This window comes from Crassostrea angulata, chromosome 6, assembly GCF_025612915.1.
Source record: "Crassostrea angulata isolate pt1a10 chromosome 6, ASM2561291v2, whole genome shotgun sequence".
In the NCBI taxonomy this organism is placed as follows: Eukaryota; Metazoa; Mollusca; class Bivalvia; order Ostreida; family Ostreidae; genus Magallana; species Magallana angulata.
In genome coordinates, this window is record NC_069116.1 from 29,293,771 (window position 1) to 29,307,527 (window position 13,757).

Here is a 13,757-nt window from a genome sequence, read left to right on the forward strand (position 1 = left end):
CCTTATGGTATCAAATTTCTTCCAAAAAGAAAAAGTTGACATTCATGTTGAGGGAAATATTAAATTGACACCTTTTCTTTTCACTGGATAGGTGATGCGCATACTTAAACGAAATGGATTACCTGTACTTATAAATTGTGTTATATATATCCGGTATTTCTGTTGTCTATCATTTATACAAAATTTGCAATGTATGAGTTAAATTTTGATCTTTACATGGGTAAATAGTACTGTTAATTCCTTATTAAACTTGAGGTATTAATTTCCATGTAAAATCACAAGAAGCAGTCCTGGCAGATTTTAAAATCTCTCTCTTATTTTTATGTTCTTGCAATTTGATGCAAAACAGCAGAATAGCGGAATTAAATACCGGTACTTGCGTAAAATAAGGAATTTACAGTATAAATTTGCTAAAGAGTATCATGACTATTCATGATGATCAAAAACACCATGGAATTCAAAACTGTCATGAAGACATAGAAAACCGTGAAGAACCTATCAAGCGTGTACGCCAGTAATTCCCAGTCATTCATTCTCCGAGCTGGAGGGTCAAAGTCTTCATAACTATAATAAATGGATGCCCTGTTGTTGTTGGTGGTGCTGCTGCTGTAATTACTGGACTGAAATTCTTGGAATCTAACTTTTGCAAAAGTTTCATTTTCCTGATCTCTCTGTGTATTTTCCCCATGGACACCATTCGTAGACTGGTCGTTATTCATTTCTTCATAGATACTTATACAATCGGGTCTTGTGAAGCCTTTTATGGTTTTCCGACTCTCCCCTCTCTTTCGGAATTCTTTGCCTGAAACCCTTGGTCTCATTTCCATAGTGTCAGCCTTTTGTTGACCGTTTGCTTTGAGTGGAACATTTCTTTCTTTTACAAACATTATTTTCCCCATCCACACTATGAATATTTGTCGTATCCATTTGTTCATGTTCATTCCACTTAAGTCATTGTAGTAGATGTACATTACAATGGCGGACATAACACAAGAAACGCAGCTTAATATCATTGCAATCGTAAAATAGACGGCTATCTTTGGGAAGGTTTCAGAGGTGGAAGGGAATTGATCTTGTACCAGGAGTAAAAACACCACTGTGGCAAGCAGAATTGTTGTGTGGAAGGTGATCTTCTCTCCAGATATGGATGGAAGAGCGAATCCAACCAAAGAGATGATTGTGATGATGAAAAAAGGTACTACAATGGTTGCCATGAAGAAAACTGGACGCCTTTTCATTTTGATTGTGTAAGTCACTTGTGAGAAAAATCCTCCGCAACAAGGGTAGTCTTTTTTCACATTAATAGCTGTTACTTCTGTAACAATAAACTCCTGATTTGGAGAGAAATTCTCGAGATCTCCAAAATCAGAGGAGGCATAAATATGCACTTCTTTAGATGTATGAATCCAAGACAAAAAGGTGAAATTACACATCTGAATATCATAAGGGTAGTATGTTAAGTTCATTGGACAAATTATATTCACTACTGTTAAAAAATTGAAGTGAACGTTTCCATCACTGGTGACCAGTACACGAAATTGCTTCATTTGCGGCATGTTAGCAACGTAATCAATGTCCTCTACTAAGGTCAAATCAGGAATCCATATGTCATCATTTGGAACAGTAATTGAAGAGATGTTTCCATGTGTGGACTTATTCCAGACCAAGTTACAGTCAAACCAGGATAGTCGGACCCACAACTGGAATTTAGCGGATTCCTGATTTTCCTGAACATTAACTATCTCCTTAGGTGCGAGCTCTATTTTGACATCCACTGGGTCGTCAGTGCATTGTGGTAGTATTCTTTTATCATAAGTCTTCAGCATTTTTTCGTACAACTTTGTCCTATACTGATACATAGTTGTCTCATTATTCGAAAGATCACTAAATGGTACAACCAGATTATTGAGACAGCACCAGAAAAGGAAAAGCATGAGGGTGATTTTTTCCATGTTGCTTGATTGAGATTGTTTCACCAAATATCTGCAAATAATACACTGACAGAACCTTTTTGAATTTAAATAATTTCCTGTCATTTGTGTTTAAATGAATTCTGTCTGAATCAAATTCCCGTGAAAGAGGAAATGTTTTAATGATAAGATAAAGGTAATTCCATTCCTCTGTTATTGAATCTTTTTTGTAAATGTTGAAAGCAAATATGTGATATAATAGTTTAAATGTAGTAATAAAAGAATATCATTTCCTTAATCGTAAAAAAAAAAAAACGTGAAAGGATTGATTTGAAAATGGATATTCCAAACTGAAACTTCTAAATGGTTCAGACTTCTAAATCATTGTGATTATAAATTCTATTTTTAATATGCAATTGCAGTTTGATATCCAAGAGAAGTATTTTATACACGTACAGAAGACCTGTGTCTTAACTTATCAACCTCATGATGTTATGTTTATGTTTTATATTGTTATTTGAGAGCAATATAAAACATGAGGGGAATAGATTCAATATGGTAACTGTGGTAAAATTTAGATTAAAATAAACTTGACATTGGAACATTTTATGATTTCTCTACATGTGTACCCATCATGTTAAAGCCAACAACTGTCCAAACCAAGTTCACTGATTAAGCATTTTACTTTTATAATTATTCACCTATAATAATAAAGGTCTTACTTTGTGGGCACCATATTAACCCTTAGGCTGCTGCTTAAATTTTTGCCAAGATGGCCGCCACTGCTGAATTAATTACAATTCATGGTAATGGACCATCGAGTTTTAAAATAATATATCTCAGCAACTATTTATGCTACAGTTACCAAACTTATATTTAAATGCAAGAGAAAATGTTGAAGATTTCAATGCAATGCTCATTTTCCTCATTTTACTTATATATATCAATCTAGGTACATTCAAATGTGAAAATAAATTAAAATTAATACCTTTTATTGTTCCATTCTTCATATTTTAGAACCCAAATGACTGTGAAAGTTCCTTATTATATCAATAAGTCATATATTTTGGGATTCATTTTTATTCATATAATTTTTGAACATCGGGTAAAAAATTTATAGGTAAAAATAACTGAAAAATATAGAAATACATCAAACACTTTTTCACTGTTTTTTAATGTTGATCTGGTTCACATTCTCAGACTGTACACATCTCTTGGTATAGATGTTGATCAATTAAACAAGAATTTCCATAAATATATCATGAAAAATAATTTAGAAACGATAAGGGTTCATAATATTCCATTATAGCGTTTAATTTTTCCTCTCTGGTGAATGGGATATTGAATGGCGGTGGATCAACAAGCGACTAGCCTACCTCGAGATCGACATAAAATTCTTGCTCATTTCTTGGCATAAAGTCCCTCAAAGACACATAAATTAATAAATTAACATCTCCTAAATTATGTACTGCAGGATTAAATCCAATTATTTTCTTCTTTGCTATCACCGTGAAAAAACTTCAAAACTTTCGTCTCGTCGCTTCATTCATTGTTCGCCATTTTGGCTACAATTCAAAACATTTGTCAGAAGTTTACCGCTCTATAGACTTTATTTTAAACTATGGAAAACTCTAGAAACCTTCCGAAAACATTAATTGACTAATCATATTTCATTCCTAAGAATAGCAATCGTGTTTTTGTTCAAAGCAAGGCTTGGGGAAACCTTGCTCTTGGAAAAATGACAATAGTCGCACGTAGCAGTGGCGGACCTGAAATTTCGGCGCTACAACTGTCGCGCGTAGCAGCTTAATAAGGTTAAGTGATTATTTTGTCTGTTCACCCCAACATCACTTAAATGTCTGAAGCATACAAGTTATTTTTTCTTCATTTGTTACAGTCTGTCTTGTACTTGATTAAATCACAGAGTGCCTTTTGGTAAAAGTGCATTGACTTCAAACATAGGTCAAAGGTCAAGGTCACAGCAGATGTGTAAAATACATGTCCAGACCATATATATCTGTCATTTAGCCATACCTGGCTTATACTTCACACAAGTAGTGACTTTTGAACCATCAGGTTCTTGGTCAAATGTAAAGATCATAGCAAATCTCTTTGAAATCATAATTTCTCTCCCCATGTCTAAATCTTGCTGAGACATTTCCAAGACTGCATGTCTCTTGATGTAATACACAAGCACATACTTGGGTAAACATGTACTAAAAAACTCTGTACTAAAATTCAACAAAGTTGTTGCCCTAAGATATGTTTCTGTTTACCTCCTTAGCTCCTCTGCTATTGAGCTTATTTTTATAAAGGTTTTCTTCAGATCTTGCAAGTGAAAGTGCAATAACTTTAACCTCCCTGATTGGTATTTTAGTCATATTTATATGGGCCAGGTCATTATTCTCCATTAGTTATCAAATGAAATTTAATAAAACCTTAGAATACCAGACCCTTATAGTTTCTTGATCCTTCATGACCTCCATGAACCTTGTTGACTCCTTAATTAACATATTGTAACATATTCAGGTGAGCATTACAACCCTAAGTAACTTTCATGTACCCCCCATCCCCCCCCCCCCCCAAAAAAAAAAAAAGATACAATGGCAAAACAGTTTAACACATGTGCAGTATTTTCTATGGTTAGTTTTATTAATGATGATTGCAAGATTCATAATATTTATAGAACAATTTATGTCATGAAAGGGATATCATACTAACATAACAATAGCGTTATATGATAAAAAGTACATTGTTCTGGTATACAAAAGGTTAGCAGTTAAGCACTTAAAACATTAAAGTAACTTTTAAAGCAATATGAGCTGTATTTTTTAGAAATGTATATTGCTGACAAATACTGCTATTATTAATATAATTTTGCATGTAACTTAAACCTTGATAAATAAGATTAAAATAATTCATTAAGTTTTATAAAAAGAAGGAATTCTCCCCAACAGGAATATATATATACATGTAGTAAACTACTTTGTACAGGACAGCAATAATGAAATTTTGCTTCAATCAAGCTCTCCAAATGGCACTTTCCACAGAATTATGACAAACAAAAGTTTATACATTGTATACCAAAATGTAATGATTGTCATTTTTGTAGTAAATTACATTTGCACAATGAAAATTTTCAGCATGAAAAATACAGCTCATATTGTTCTATAAACAATGTTCTTTCCTCCTTTTTTAGTAAATGTAATAGAATTAAATACATGGAATATCTTTTAAAATGAAAAAAAGATGACATGTTAATATTCTGCATATAGAATCTAATATTAACCTATTATATACTTTGATTTACTATGCAGTATGCAATAAACTTAACCACTTTTCCGTATTGATGCTTAGATTTAATCATTTAAAATCATATTAAGGACTTTTTGGTAATGTACAAATGCAATTCAGTATGAATAATGTTTGATTTGAAAGCTGTTATTTCCTCGTTGGTTTAAATTTCAGCAACTTTATTTTAAAAAAAATTTCTTTTGACTCAGTCGAGGCAGTGTTGTTCCTTGTTGTGTCAAGTTTCCTGGGGTTTTTTTTGTTTGACTTTCCATTCCTTGTTTGATAAAGTTATTATCATTAAATATTTCATGTCATCTTTTCATTTATTTTTCATTTTCAAGGTTTTCATATTTTGAACAAATCTGTTGAATGAAATAAGTGTTTGCTTGGAATTGCCAGCTCCCGCCTCATTGAATTACACTTCGCTGATAAAATTTTGTCAGCAAAAAAATGAAAAAAACTTTTTTTTATAGGGAGATTTTCATTTTTTTACCAATTTTTAGTTAGTTCAACTTCAAGCTTGAAAAAAGTTTCAAAAAAAAAATTCCCTCCATCCCTCCCTCCTGGGTCTAAAAAAAATCCAGGCTGTAATTCAAAAACGCTTTTTTAAGGATGGCCTGAACTACTGAGCAGCTTCATGACTTTTCATGATAATCAGGAACACCAGTGAATTCAAAACTGTCATGGAGACATAGAAAACCGTGAAGAACCTATCAAGCGTGTACGCCAGTAACTCCCAGTCATTCATGCGTCTAGTAGAAGGGTCAAGGTCCTGCTCTATAATGGAGTTGCCCTCGCACTGATCATAGGATTGACTTTGTTGCATTCTCAATTTTGGTAAATTTTCTTCATGTTCAGCCCTGTTTTTCTCTCTATACAAACCGTTTATAAACTGCACGTCGTTCATTGATTGGGTAATACGGTGAGAAGCCTCCTCCAGAATTTTAAGACTTTTGCGACTTTTCCTGCTTTTACGAAGCTCTTCCTGTGTGACATTTGGTTTCGTTTGGATAATTTCTGCTGGAGTATTTTTTGCACTATATGGAAGGTTTCTTTCATTTACCAACATGATCTTTCCCATCCATTCTATCAGAATTTTCCTGATCCACTTGTTCATTTTTTTCCCACTCAGATCATTGTAGTAGATGTACATTACAATGGAAGACATAACACAAGACATACAGCTTAATATCATACTGAAGGAAAAATAGATGGCTATTTTTGGGAACGTTTCAGAGGTGGAAGGGAATTGATCTTGTACCAGGAGTAAAAACACCACTGTGGCAAGCAGAATAGTTGTGTGGAAGGTGATCTTCTCTCCAGATATGGATGGGAGAGCAAATCCAGCAAAAGAGATCATAGTTATGATAAAAAATGGCACTACAATGGTTGCCATAAAGAACGCAGGACGTCTTTTCAACTTGAGGGTGTAAATCACTTGTGAGAAATTCCCTCCACAGCAAGGAAAGTCTTTTCTAATACTCTGAGCTGTGACTTCTGCTGCAATGAACTCCTGATTCGGAGAAAAATTTGTAAGATCTCCGAAATCAGACAAGGGTTGGATGTGCAAATTACTAGAAGTATAGACCCAAGACATGAAGGTGAAACCACATTTCTGAACGTCATATGGGTAGTATTGCAAGTTCATTTGACAAACTGTATTCACTACTGTTAAAAAATTGAAATGAACGATTCCATCACTGCTGACCATTGCTCGAAATAGCTTCATGTTTGGCATGTTGGCAGTGTAATCTATATCCTCCAGGAGAGTCAGATCAGGTATCCAAATGTCTTTATTTGGAACTGTAAAAGTAGAGATGTTTCCATATGAGGACTTGTTCCAAACCAGGTTACAGTCAAACCAGGATAACCGGACCCAGAGCTGGAACTTTGCAACTTCTAATGGTTCTGTTATGTCTACGATCTCTCTTGGTGCTAGCTGTATTGTGACATTCACTGGTTCGTTTGTGCATTTTGGCAGTATCCGTTTATCATAGTTCCCCAGCATTTTCTCATACAACTTTTTCAGATGTGGGTAGGTGTGGCCTGTTGTGTAAGCATTTGCTTTTCCCAAATCCAAACCAGAGAATAAAACAGAGAACATGAAGATGAGTTTAGCCCCCATGATATTTCTTTTTTGAGGGATGTAGGCAGTTTCATCAAAGTGACCTTTTATTTTCATTTTTCGGATAGAAATCGGTCTGTTTTATACGGAGTGTTTCCTCCCAGTTACAAGAGGTATCATCAGGAAATGTCCTTACAAAACCATTTCGCCCAATTGTATGATATTTTCCCTTACTTGTACTTTCCAAATTGTATCATATTCTTTCTGAAGAGATTTGTTTGTAAACATTTGTAGCTATAATAAATCTGTCTTCATCAAGACTGTATTAGTTTCAAGTTGTTACAGAAATGTTCTGCCTGTTGCAAACTTCCTTTTTTAACAATATTTTATGTTTTTAATGACTGTTGTCTCTTGTGAACTTCAACACAGGAAGAACATACAATGGGAATTTTTTTCTGAAATGCATAATATTGTCACAAGAAAAAAAAATAATTTGATAGTAAATATATGTACCATACATAATTATGTATGAATGGATTGATGTCAATGTTCAATTAAAATTACAAGATAATTAATTTGATTAAAGTTTGAATCAGATAAGAAAAGAGGAAGCGTCAGGAAGCCAACTATTGTTGCTATAATGTTCTCGATATAGTCATAAAAAATTATGTTGAAGCTCTGCAGGGGACTCAAAATTGACGTCTTTATGGTGACTTTTTTTTACTTAATTTCTCCATTAAAAGCATTTGCTTAGGTATTTTTTTTTCTTGAAATTGGAATGAGAGTACGTGTGAGGGATATATGTTTTTAAAGTTAGAATTAGGCCTCAAATAGTTTTAATTCTAATTAAGAAAGGGTATAGATCAGTGAAACTTACAGATTCTTCTATTATGTGAATTATTTTTTTTTATTTCAGGTTTAGTGGAATCTGGACAATTCCATTATCTATCTGGGGAGGCCCAGGATCACAAAAAATTGATACAGATCTGTCCATACAGTAATAATTTTCCAGAAAAGGCATTTAATTGGTCCAACAGAACACATTCATATATTGAGGTATTTTTTTTAGCCATATAACCTGGTCTCATTTCACTTTTGTTTAAAAGAATAATGGTTCCATATTTGACTCTTTTAGAAGAATGAACAAGAAAAAATCATGGGGGGGCCTCTATTTTTATTTTTTTTAAAATGGTGACAGCTACGTAGAATGAATATAGTGTTTGTGGGTGTGTCAAGAAAAAGCCCTAATGGGGTATCAAAATTTTAAACACATATACTAACAAGGGTTGATTGATGAAAGAAATATGTTACTTTCAGAAGTAGCATTTTGCTACGAATTTTTAAGGTTTGAACTAGCTGAAATGGATAAATATTTCTAAGTATGAATTTTATGAATTTACCAATTGTGTACCACTACGATCAGAGCTAAATTTATTTTTGAACTTTTAAAAGAATCAGTTCTCTTTCCTTATGCAATGAGATTTCTCCTCTCAGTTTGAAAAGCATACTTACTGATTATTTCCCCATTAACGAAGCAACATATGGTTAATTAGAGGATTTGCAAACAATGCCTGCATTTAAATGTTTTTATCTGTAGGATATAAAATTTCCCTCTCTGAATTGGTTTTGAATTTCATTTGAACTGATAATAATTCTGTTGAATCACTTTGATTACAACATAATTATATTAAAAGCACTAATCAAGTATATATATTTAGTAAATCTCTTTGACTGCTTCTCTAAGTTTTTGCATACTTTTTGGTAATTTCCTTATTACCAGGGACATATGGTTAAGTGGTAAAATTTGATAAGTGCATGAATTGGCTCATAATGTTTCAAAATGATTTTGTTTTGCATAAAACTTTCCCTCTCTGAATTGGTTTTGAATCACTTTTTCATTGACTCTAACTGATAGTTAATTAAGTAAGTTATTTAAATCATTTTAATTGCAACAGAAGTATATGAAAGCACATACTTCTCAAGCATATACTTATTATTTAGTTTATCTCATTGACATGCTTTTTTGGTCAATCATACATCATGACCCAGGATCTTTTTGAAGCTGAAAGAAGAATGTTAAATTAATATTTTATTTTGAATGCATAATATTTTTAACTGCTTTTAGAATTCAGACTTAAAAAAAAAAATCAGTTGAAATTATTCATTTTCATATTTCTGTTCGATCTTGTTCTGGAGTTTTGCGATTTCCTCATGCAAAAGTGGTTCTCGACGACTAATGTTTGCGATCAAACCATATCCAGACCCGTTTTGTTATAACAACCAAACGACATCACGGCGAGAAATATTTGCGACGATGAGGCCCTCGCGAAAATTTCTCGCACGTGAATTAAAGTTGGTTTACAGTATCAAGACATGTATATACATAAAACACCTCCTATCTAGTTACCTGTGGTACCTTATATTAAGTCACTTGTATATTGAATTTAAGATGTGCTTATTAAGAAAAGATACTGTGGAATCATCGTTGTTCTTGGGGGACCAATGTTCGTGGCTTTGGTGGGTAACCCTTGCCCTCAAATTTAAATCCCCACAAACGCATTTGTTTAATATTAATTAAAATCATTCCAAACTTTGTACCAACGAAATTACGTCCCAACAAACCTAGAAAAATTTGGCTACCCACGAATATTGACCTTCATGAAAAAAATTTATTCCACAGTATTCATATGCTTAAAAAAAATGCTTGAATTTTTGCAACAGTCTAGCTGTGTAACAGATGAAAACAATACGACAATCATGAACAGTGCCCTCTATGGGAATGTTACCGTGGGAGACAAATCTGTAGTCTCTTGTTGTAAGATACGTGGCAGTGTCACCATTGGAAAAGACTGCTATGTAGCCGGCCTCAAAGTGGAGAACTTTAAGGTAAAAGGTCAAAGGTCAAGATAAATTTGTAAATGGCCCTATAAATATTTAAGAATGAATTTACGAAAAGAAAATGTTATTAAACTTTTTTTTCAGCTCTTTTTCATTTCTATGAATTTTCATCTTTCAGAAAATGATATCTATTGATGATTACATGGTTGTGCAATCCTTTAATGTTCACCTACAGACTCTTGGGATTACAAGAGATATTCTGACCATTCATGGTAGATATGACAAAATTCAGGTACGTTTAAAAAAAAAATAATTGCAGTGACCATTATTCATCAAGTTTGTGTGATCATTAACAAAGACTGTCTGGTAATTGAAACTCAAATATTTACATTTTCCTGTGTGTTTGCCTGTGATAGCGCTAATACGTATCGATTTTGTACTATATAATTCATAAAGCCAAATTGAGGTGCCAGTGCGGTTTGCTTATTTATAATTAAATATTTAATCATAAGACGGTTTAAAATTATATAAATATAAATAATAAGGAATCATTCTTTGAATATAATGAGGTGATAATTTTGGGCGGGCGTGATCAAATCTATCATAAAGCCCTTCGGGCTTTATTGGATTTGATCATACCCCAACCAAAATTATCACCTCATAATACTCAAAGAATGATTCCTTATTCCTTATATAAGTACTTGTGGCTAGCATACACAGTAAAACAAGGTTACAGTGAACATACTTATAATGAATTACGTACAGTTTATCCTGGTATATGAGGTTAAATGGACTCTCTAAACGGAACACATCATCACTTTCTCGATGTTTCATTAATGGTTTACTAATTTCAGTTCATTTTAAAATAAACAGACATAAAAATGTCAAATAACCCCTCAAGGGGTCTAACTTACAAATATGAATTTAGGTTGTAGCAACTCCTGTGATATAAACAAAATACATGCTTGCAAAATAATAAATGTGTTTATGTTAAGAATTTTGAACAATTATTACTTGGAAGAAGTACCGGTAGAAAAGACAACAAACATGTCCAGGAGAATCTTTGAGAGCCCTGCATGTGTTTTGTTTACAATAAATATGCATGTGTAATAGTAATAGTAGGCTGGACCCTGTAACACGTTGCAATTGTAAATATGTACATATAAATATGTATGGGTTATTCGTAATTATTAATTTCAATAAAATAATTAGATTTATTTCATGGAAAAATTTGTAATTTTCTGAAAGTTCATACATTTATGAGTAGTACAAGAATACCGAACCCGATCGGAAAGTTTTTTCAAAACGGTTTTAATAAGATGCGCCGTACTGTCTCTTTAAGTAATCAATAAATTGTAAGGTCTTGGTATAAAGGTACTAATTCCGTCAGCAAGAAGTCTTATTAAGTCTTGCTTTTGTAAATAGTTATAGAATCAGTAAAAAAAAATAAAAATACCAAAAATTAAAAAAAAAAAATTGAAATTAATCATCAATAGTTGCCATATATAAAAACAGCTTGATCAAAATAAAAGACTAGGACGCCATTTACTGTATAAATTTTAATTGCGATATTTAAGCAATTAGAACAATACAGTACTAGTAAACAGAAAACTGTGTAAAATTATCCAGCTACTGATATTTATTCACATTATAGTTAGGTAAAGTTTAATTTAATTGGTCTTTGTTTAACTTTCATGTTGCATGACGGTAGTTTCAGTGTTAACATGACCGACTATCACCTAACATGAATGCACCGATAGTTTCAATGTTTACACTGACCGTTGCTTTTGCTATGATGTTTTACACTTGTTGTAGGTTCCGCACTGGAAGAGCGCCAACACCTTCTGTAATCTCCCTATAGTGGTCTGGATGACAAAGACAGGGATAATCAAGGAAGATTTATGGCACACAGATGTTGTAAGACAATAATAGTCCAGCTCCATATTTTTTCATAGAAAATCTGCAATATTCAAAAATCTTACATCTTACAAATTTTTGTTATCACCTCCACACAACAGAGAGAGAGAGAGAGAGAGAGAGAGCAGTTTAAAAAATAAATTTTATTGCCACTAGGATAATGATGACCAGACCATGTTTGAAGCGAAACTTTTCCCCATTCTCCATGCAACAGATGCCATTGGATTAGAGGATTTACTCTGGATCCAAGGAATTGTTCAAGACGAGGATCATGTCATTCTCAAAAGGTACACACCCCCCCCCCCCCAAAAAAAAAACCCCAAAAAAACAAAATTGATTTCTCTGGCTCTTTGTTTTTAGCTCACCGAGACGAAGTCAGGGGGAGCTGATGCTATACCCTCGGCGTCGGCGTCGGCGTCTGGACCTGGTTAAAGTTTTTGTCCTGTATCTAAGCTATTACTTGTCCTATCTTCACCAAACTTGCATGGATGATGCATCTGGACCTACTTATGGACTTGAAAGTCTTGGATGCTGAATCTGAGTCCTAAATTTCAGATGCTGGAGGAGGCTAAAGTTGTTGGACCAGGTTAAAGTTTTTGTTGCAGGTGCCTTTTGATAGCAATATCTAAGTTACTGCAGGTCCGTACTTCACCAAACTTGCATGGATGGTGTGTCTTATGATACTGATGCACCCGACAGGTTTGAGTGCTGAATCTGAGCTTTATGTTTCGGATGCTGGAGGAGGTTAAGGTTTTTGGAGCAGGTTAAAGTTTTTGTTGCAGGTGCCCTTTGATAGCAATATCTAAGTTACTGCTGGTCCGTACTTCACCAAACTTGCATGGATGGTGTGTCGTATAATACTGATGCACCAGGCAGGCTTGGGTGCTGAATCTGAGCTATAGGTTACAGATGCTGAAGGAGGTTAAGGTTTTTAGAGCTGGTTAAAGTTTTTGGTGCAGGTGCCCTCTTATGATTATATCTTAGTTACTACTTGTCCTAACTTCACCAGACTTCCATGGATGGTGCGTCTTATGATACTGATGCACCAGACAGGCTTGAATGCTGAAACTCAGCCATAGGTTTTGGATGCTGGAGGAGGTTAAGCTTTTTGGAGCTGGTAAAAGTTTTTGAAACAGGTGCCCTCTGATGATTATATCTTAGTTATTTCTTGTCCTAACTTCACTAGACTTCCATGGATGGTGCGTCTTATGATACTGATGCACCTGACAGGCTTGAATGCTGAGTCTGAGCTATAGGTTTCAGATGCTGGATATGGTTAAGTTTTTTGGAACAGGTCACATGTTTAATAGATAATAGTACTATTTCTAACTTGCATAATTGATTAAACTGTAATATGAATGAATCACAAAGGAAGCTTAAGTTGCAGAGCTTGATCTCCATTATCAAGGATGCTTAAAATTATATCTTAGTTATTACAGGTCCTAACTTCACCAAACTTGAATCGATGGTGTGTCTTATGATATAGATGCACCTGACAGGCAAGGATGTTGAATCTGAGCCATAGGTTGCGGATGCTGGAGCAGGTTAAGGTTTTAATTGCTAGTGCCCTCTGATGATGATATCTTAATTATTACTGGTCTGAACTTCACCAAACTTGCATGGAGATGTGTCTTATGTATACTGATGCACCTGACAGGCTTGAATGCTGAATCTGAGCCATAGGTTTCGGATGCTGGATGAGGTTTAGTTTTTTTGGAACAGGTCACATGTTT

The 13,757-nt window shown here is 33.9% G+C and overlaps 3 protein-coding genes across 3 annotated transcripts in view; 1 reads left to right on the forward strand and 2 right to left on the reverse strand.

Annotated features, from left to right (window-relative positions):
* LOC128189828 (L-fucose kinase-like) overlaps positions 1-13,757 on the forward strand; it is a 53,058-nt gene that overhangs the window by 14,787 nt on the left and 24,514 nt on the right. The window contains exons 11-15 of the mRNA XM_052861597.1: positions 8,186-8,325; positions 9,991-10,155; positions 10,286-10,399; positions 11,923-12,024; positions 12,181-12,311. Of these exons, the coding sequence (XP_052717557.1) occupies positions 8,186-8,325; positions 9,991-10,155; positions 10,286-10,399; positions 11,923-12,024; positions 12,181-12,311 (652 nt within the window). The remainder of the gene's footprint in view (positions 1-8,185; positions 8,326-9,990; positions 10,156-10,285; positions 10,400-11,922; positions 12,025-12,180; positions 12,312-13,757) is intronic.
* On the reverse strand, positions 325-2,156 carry LOC128189831 (neuronal acetylcholine receptor subunit alpha-9-like). The gene has a single exon (XM_052861600.1). The coding sequence runs from the start codon at positions 2,034-2,036 to the stop codon at positions 411-413; it is 1,626 nt and encodes a 541-aa protein (XP_052717560.1). The 5' UTR covers positions 2,037-2,156; the 3' UTR covers positions 325-410.
* Positions 5,815-7,800, reverse strand: LOC128189832 (neuronal acetylcholine receptor subunit alpha-10-like). Its single transcript, XM_052861601.1, has one exon. It carries the CDS (start codon positions 7,384-7,386, stop codon positions 5,827-5,829), a length of 1,560 nt encoding a protein of 519 aa, XP_052717561.1. The 5' UTR covers positions 7,387-7,800; the 3' UTR covers positions 5,815-5,826.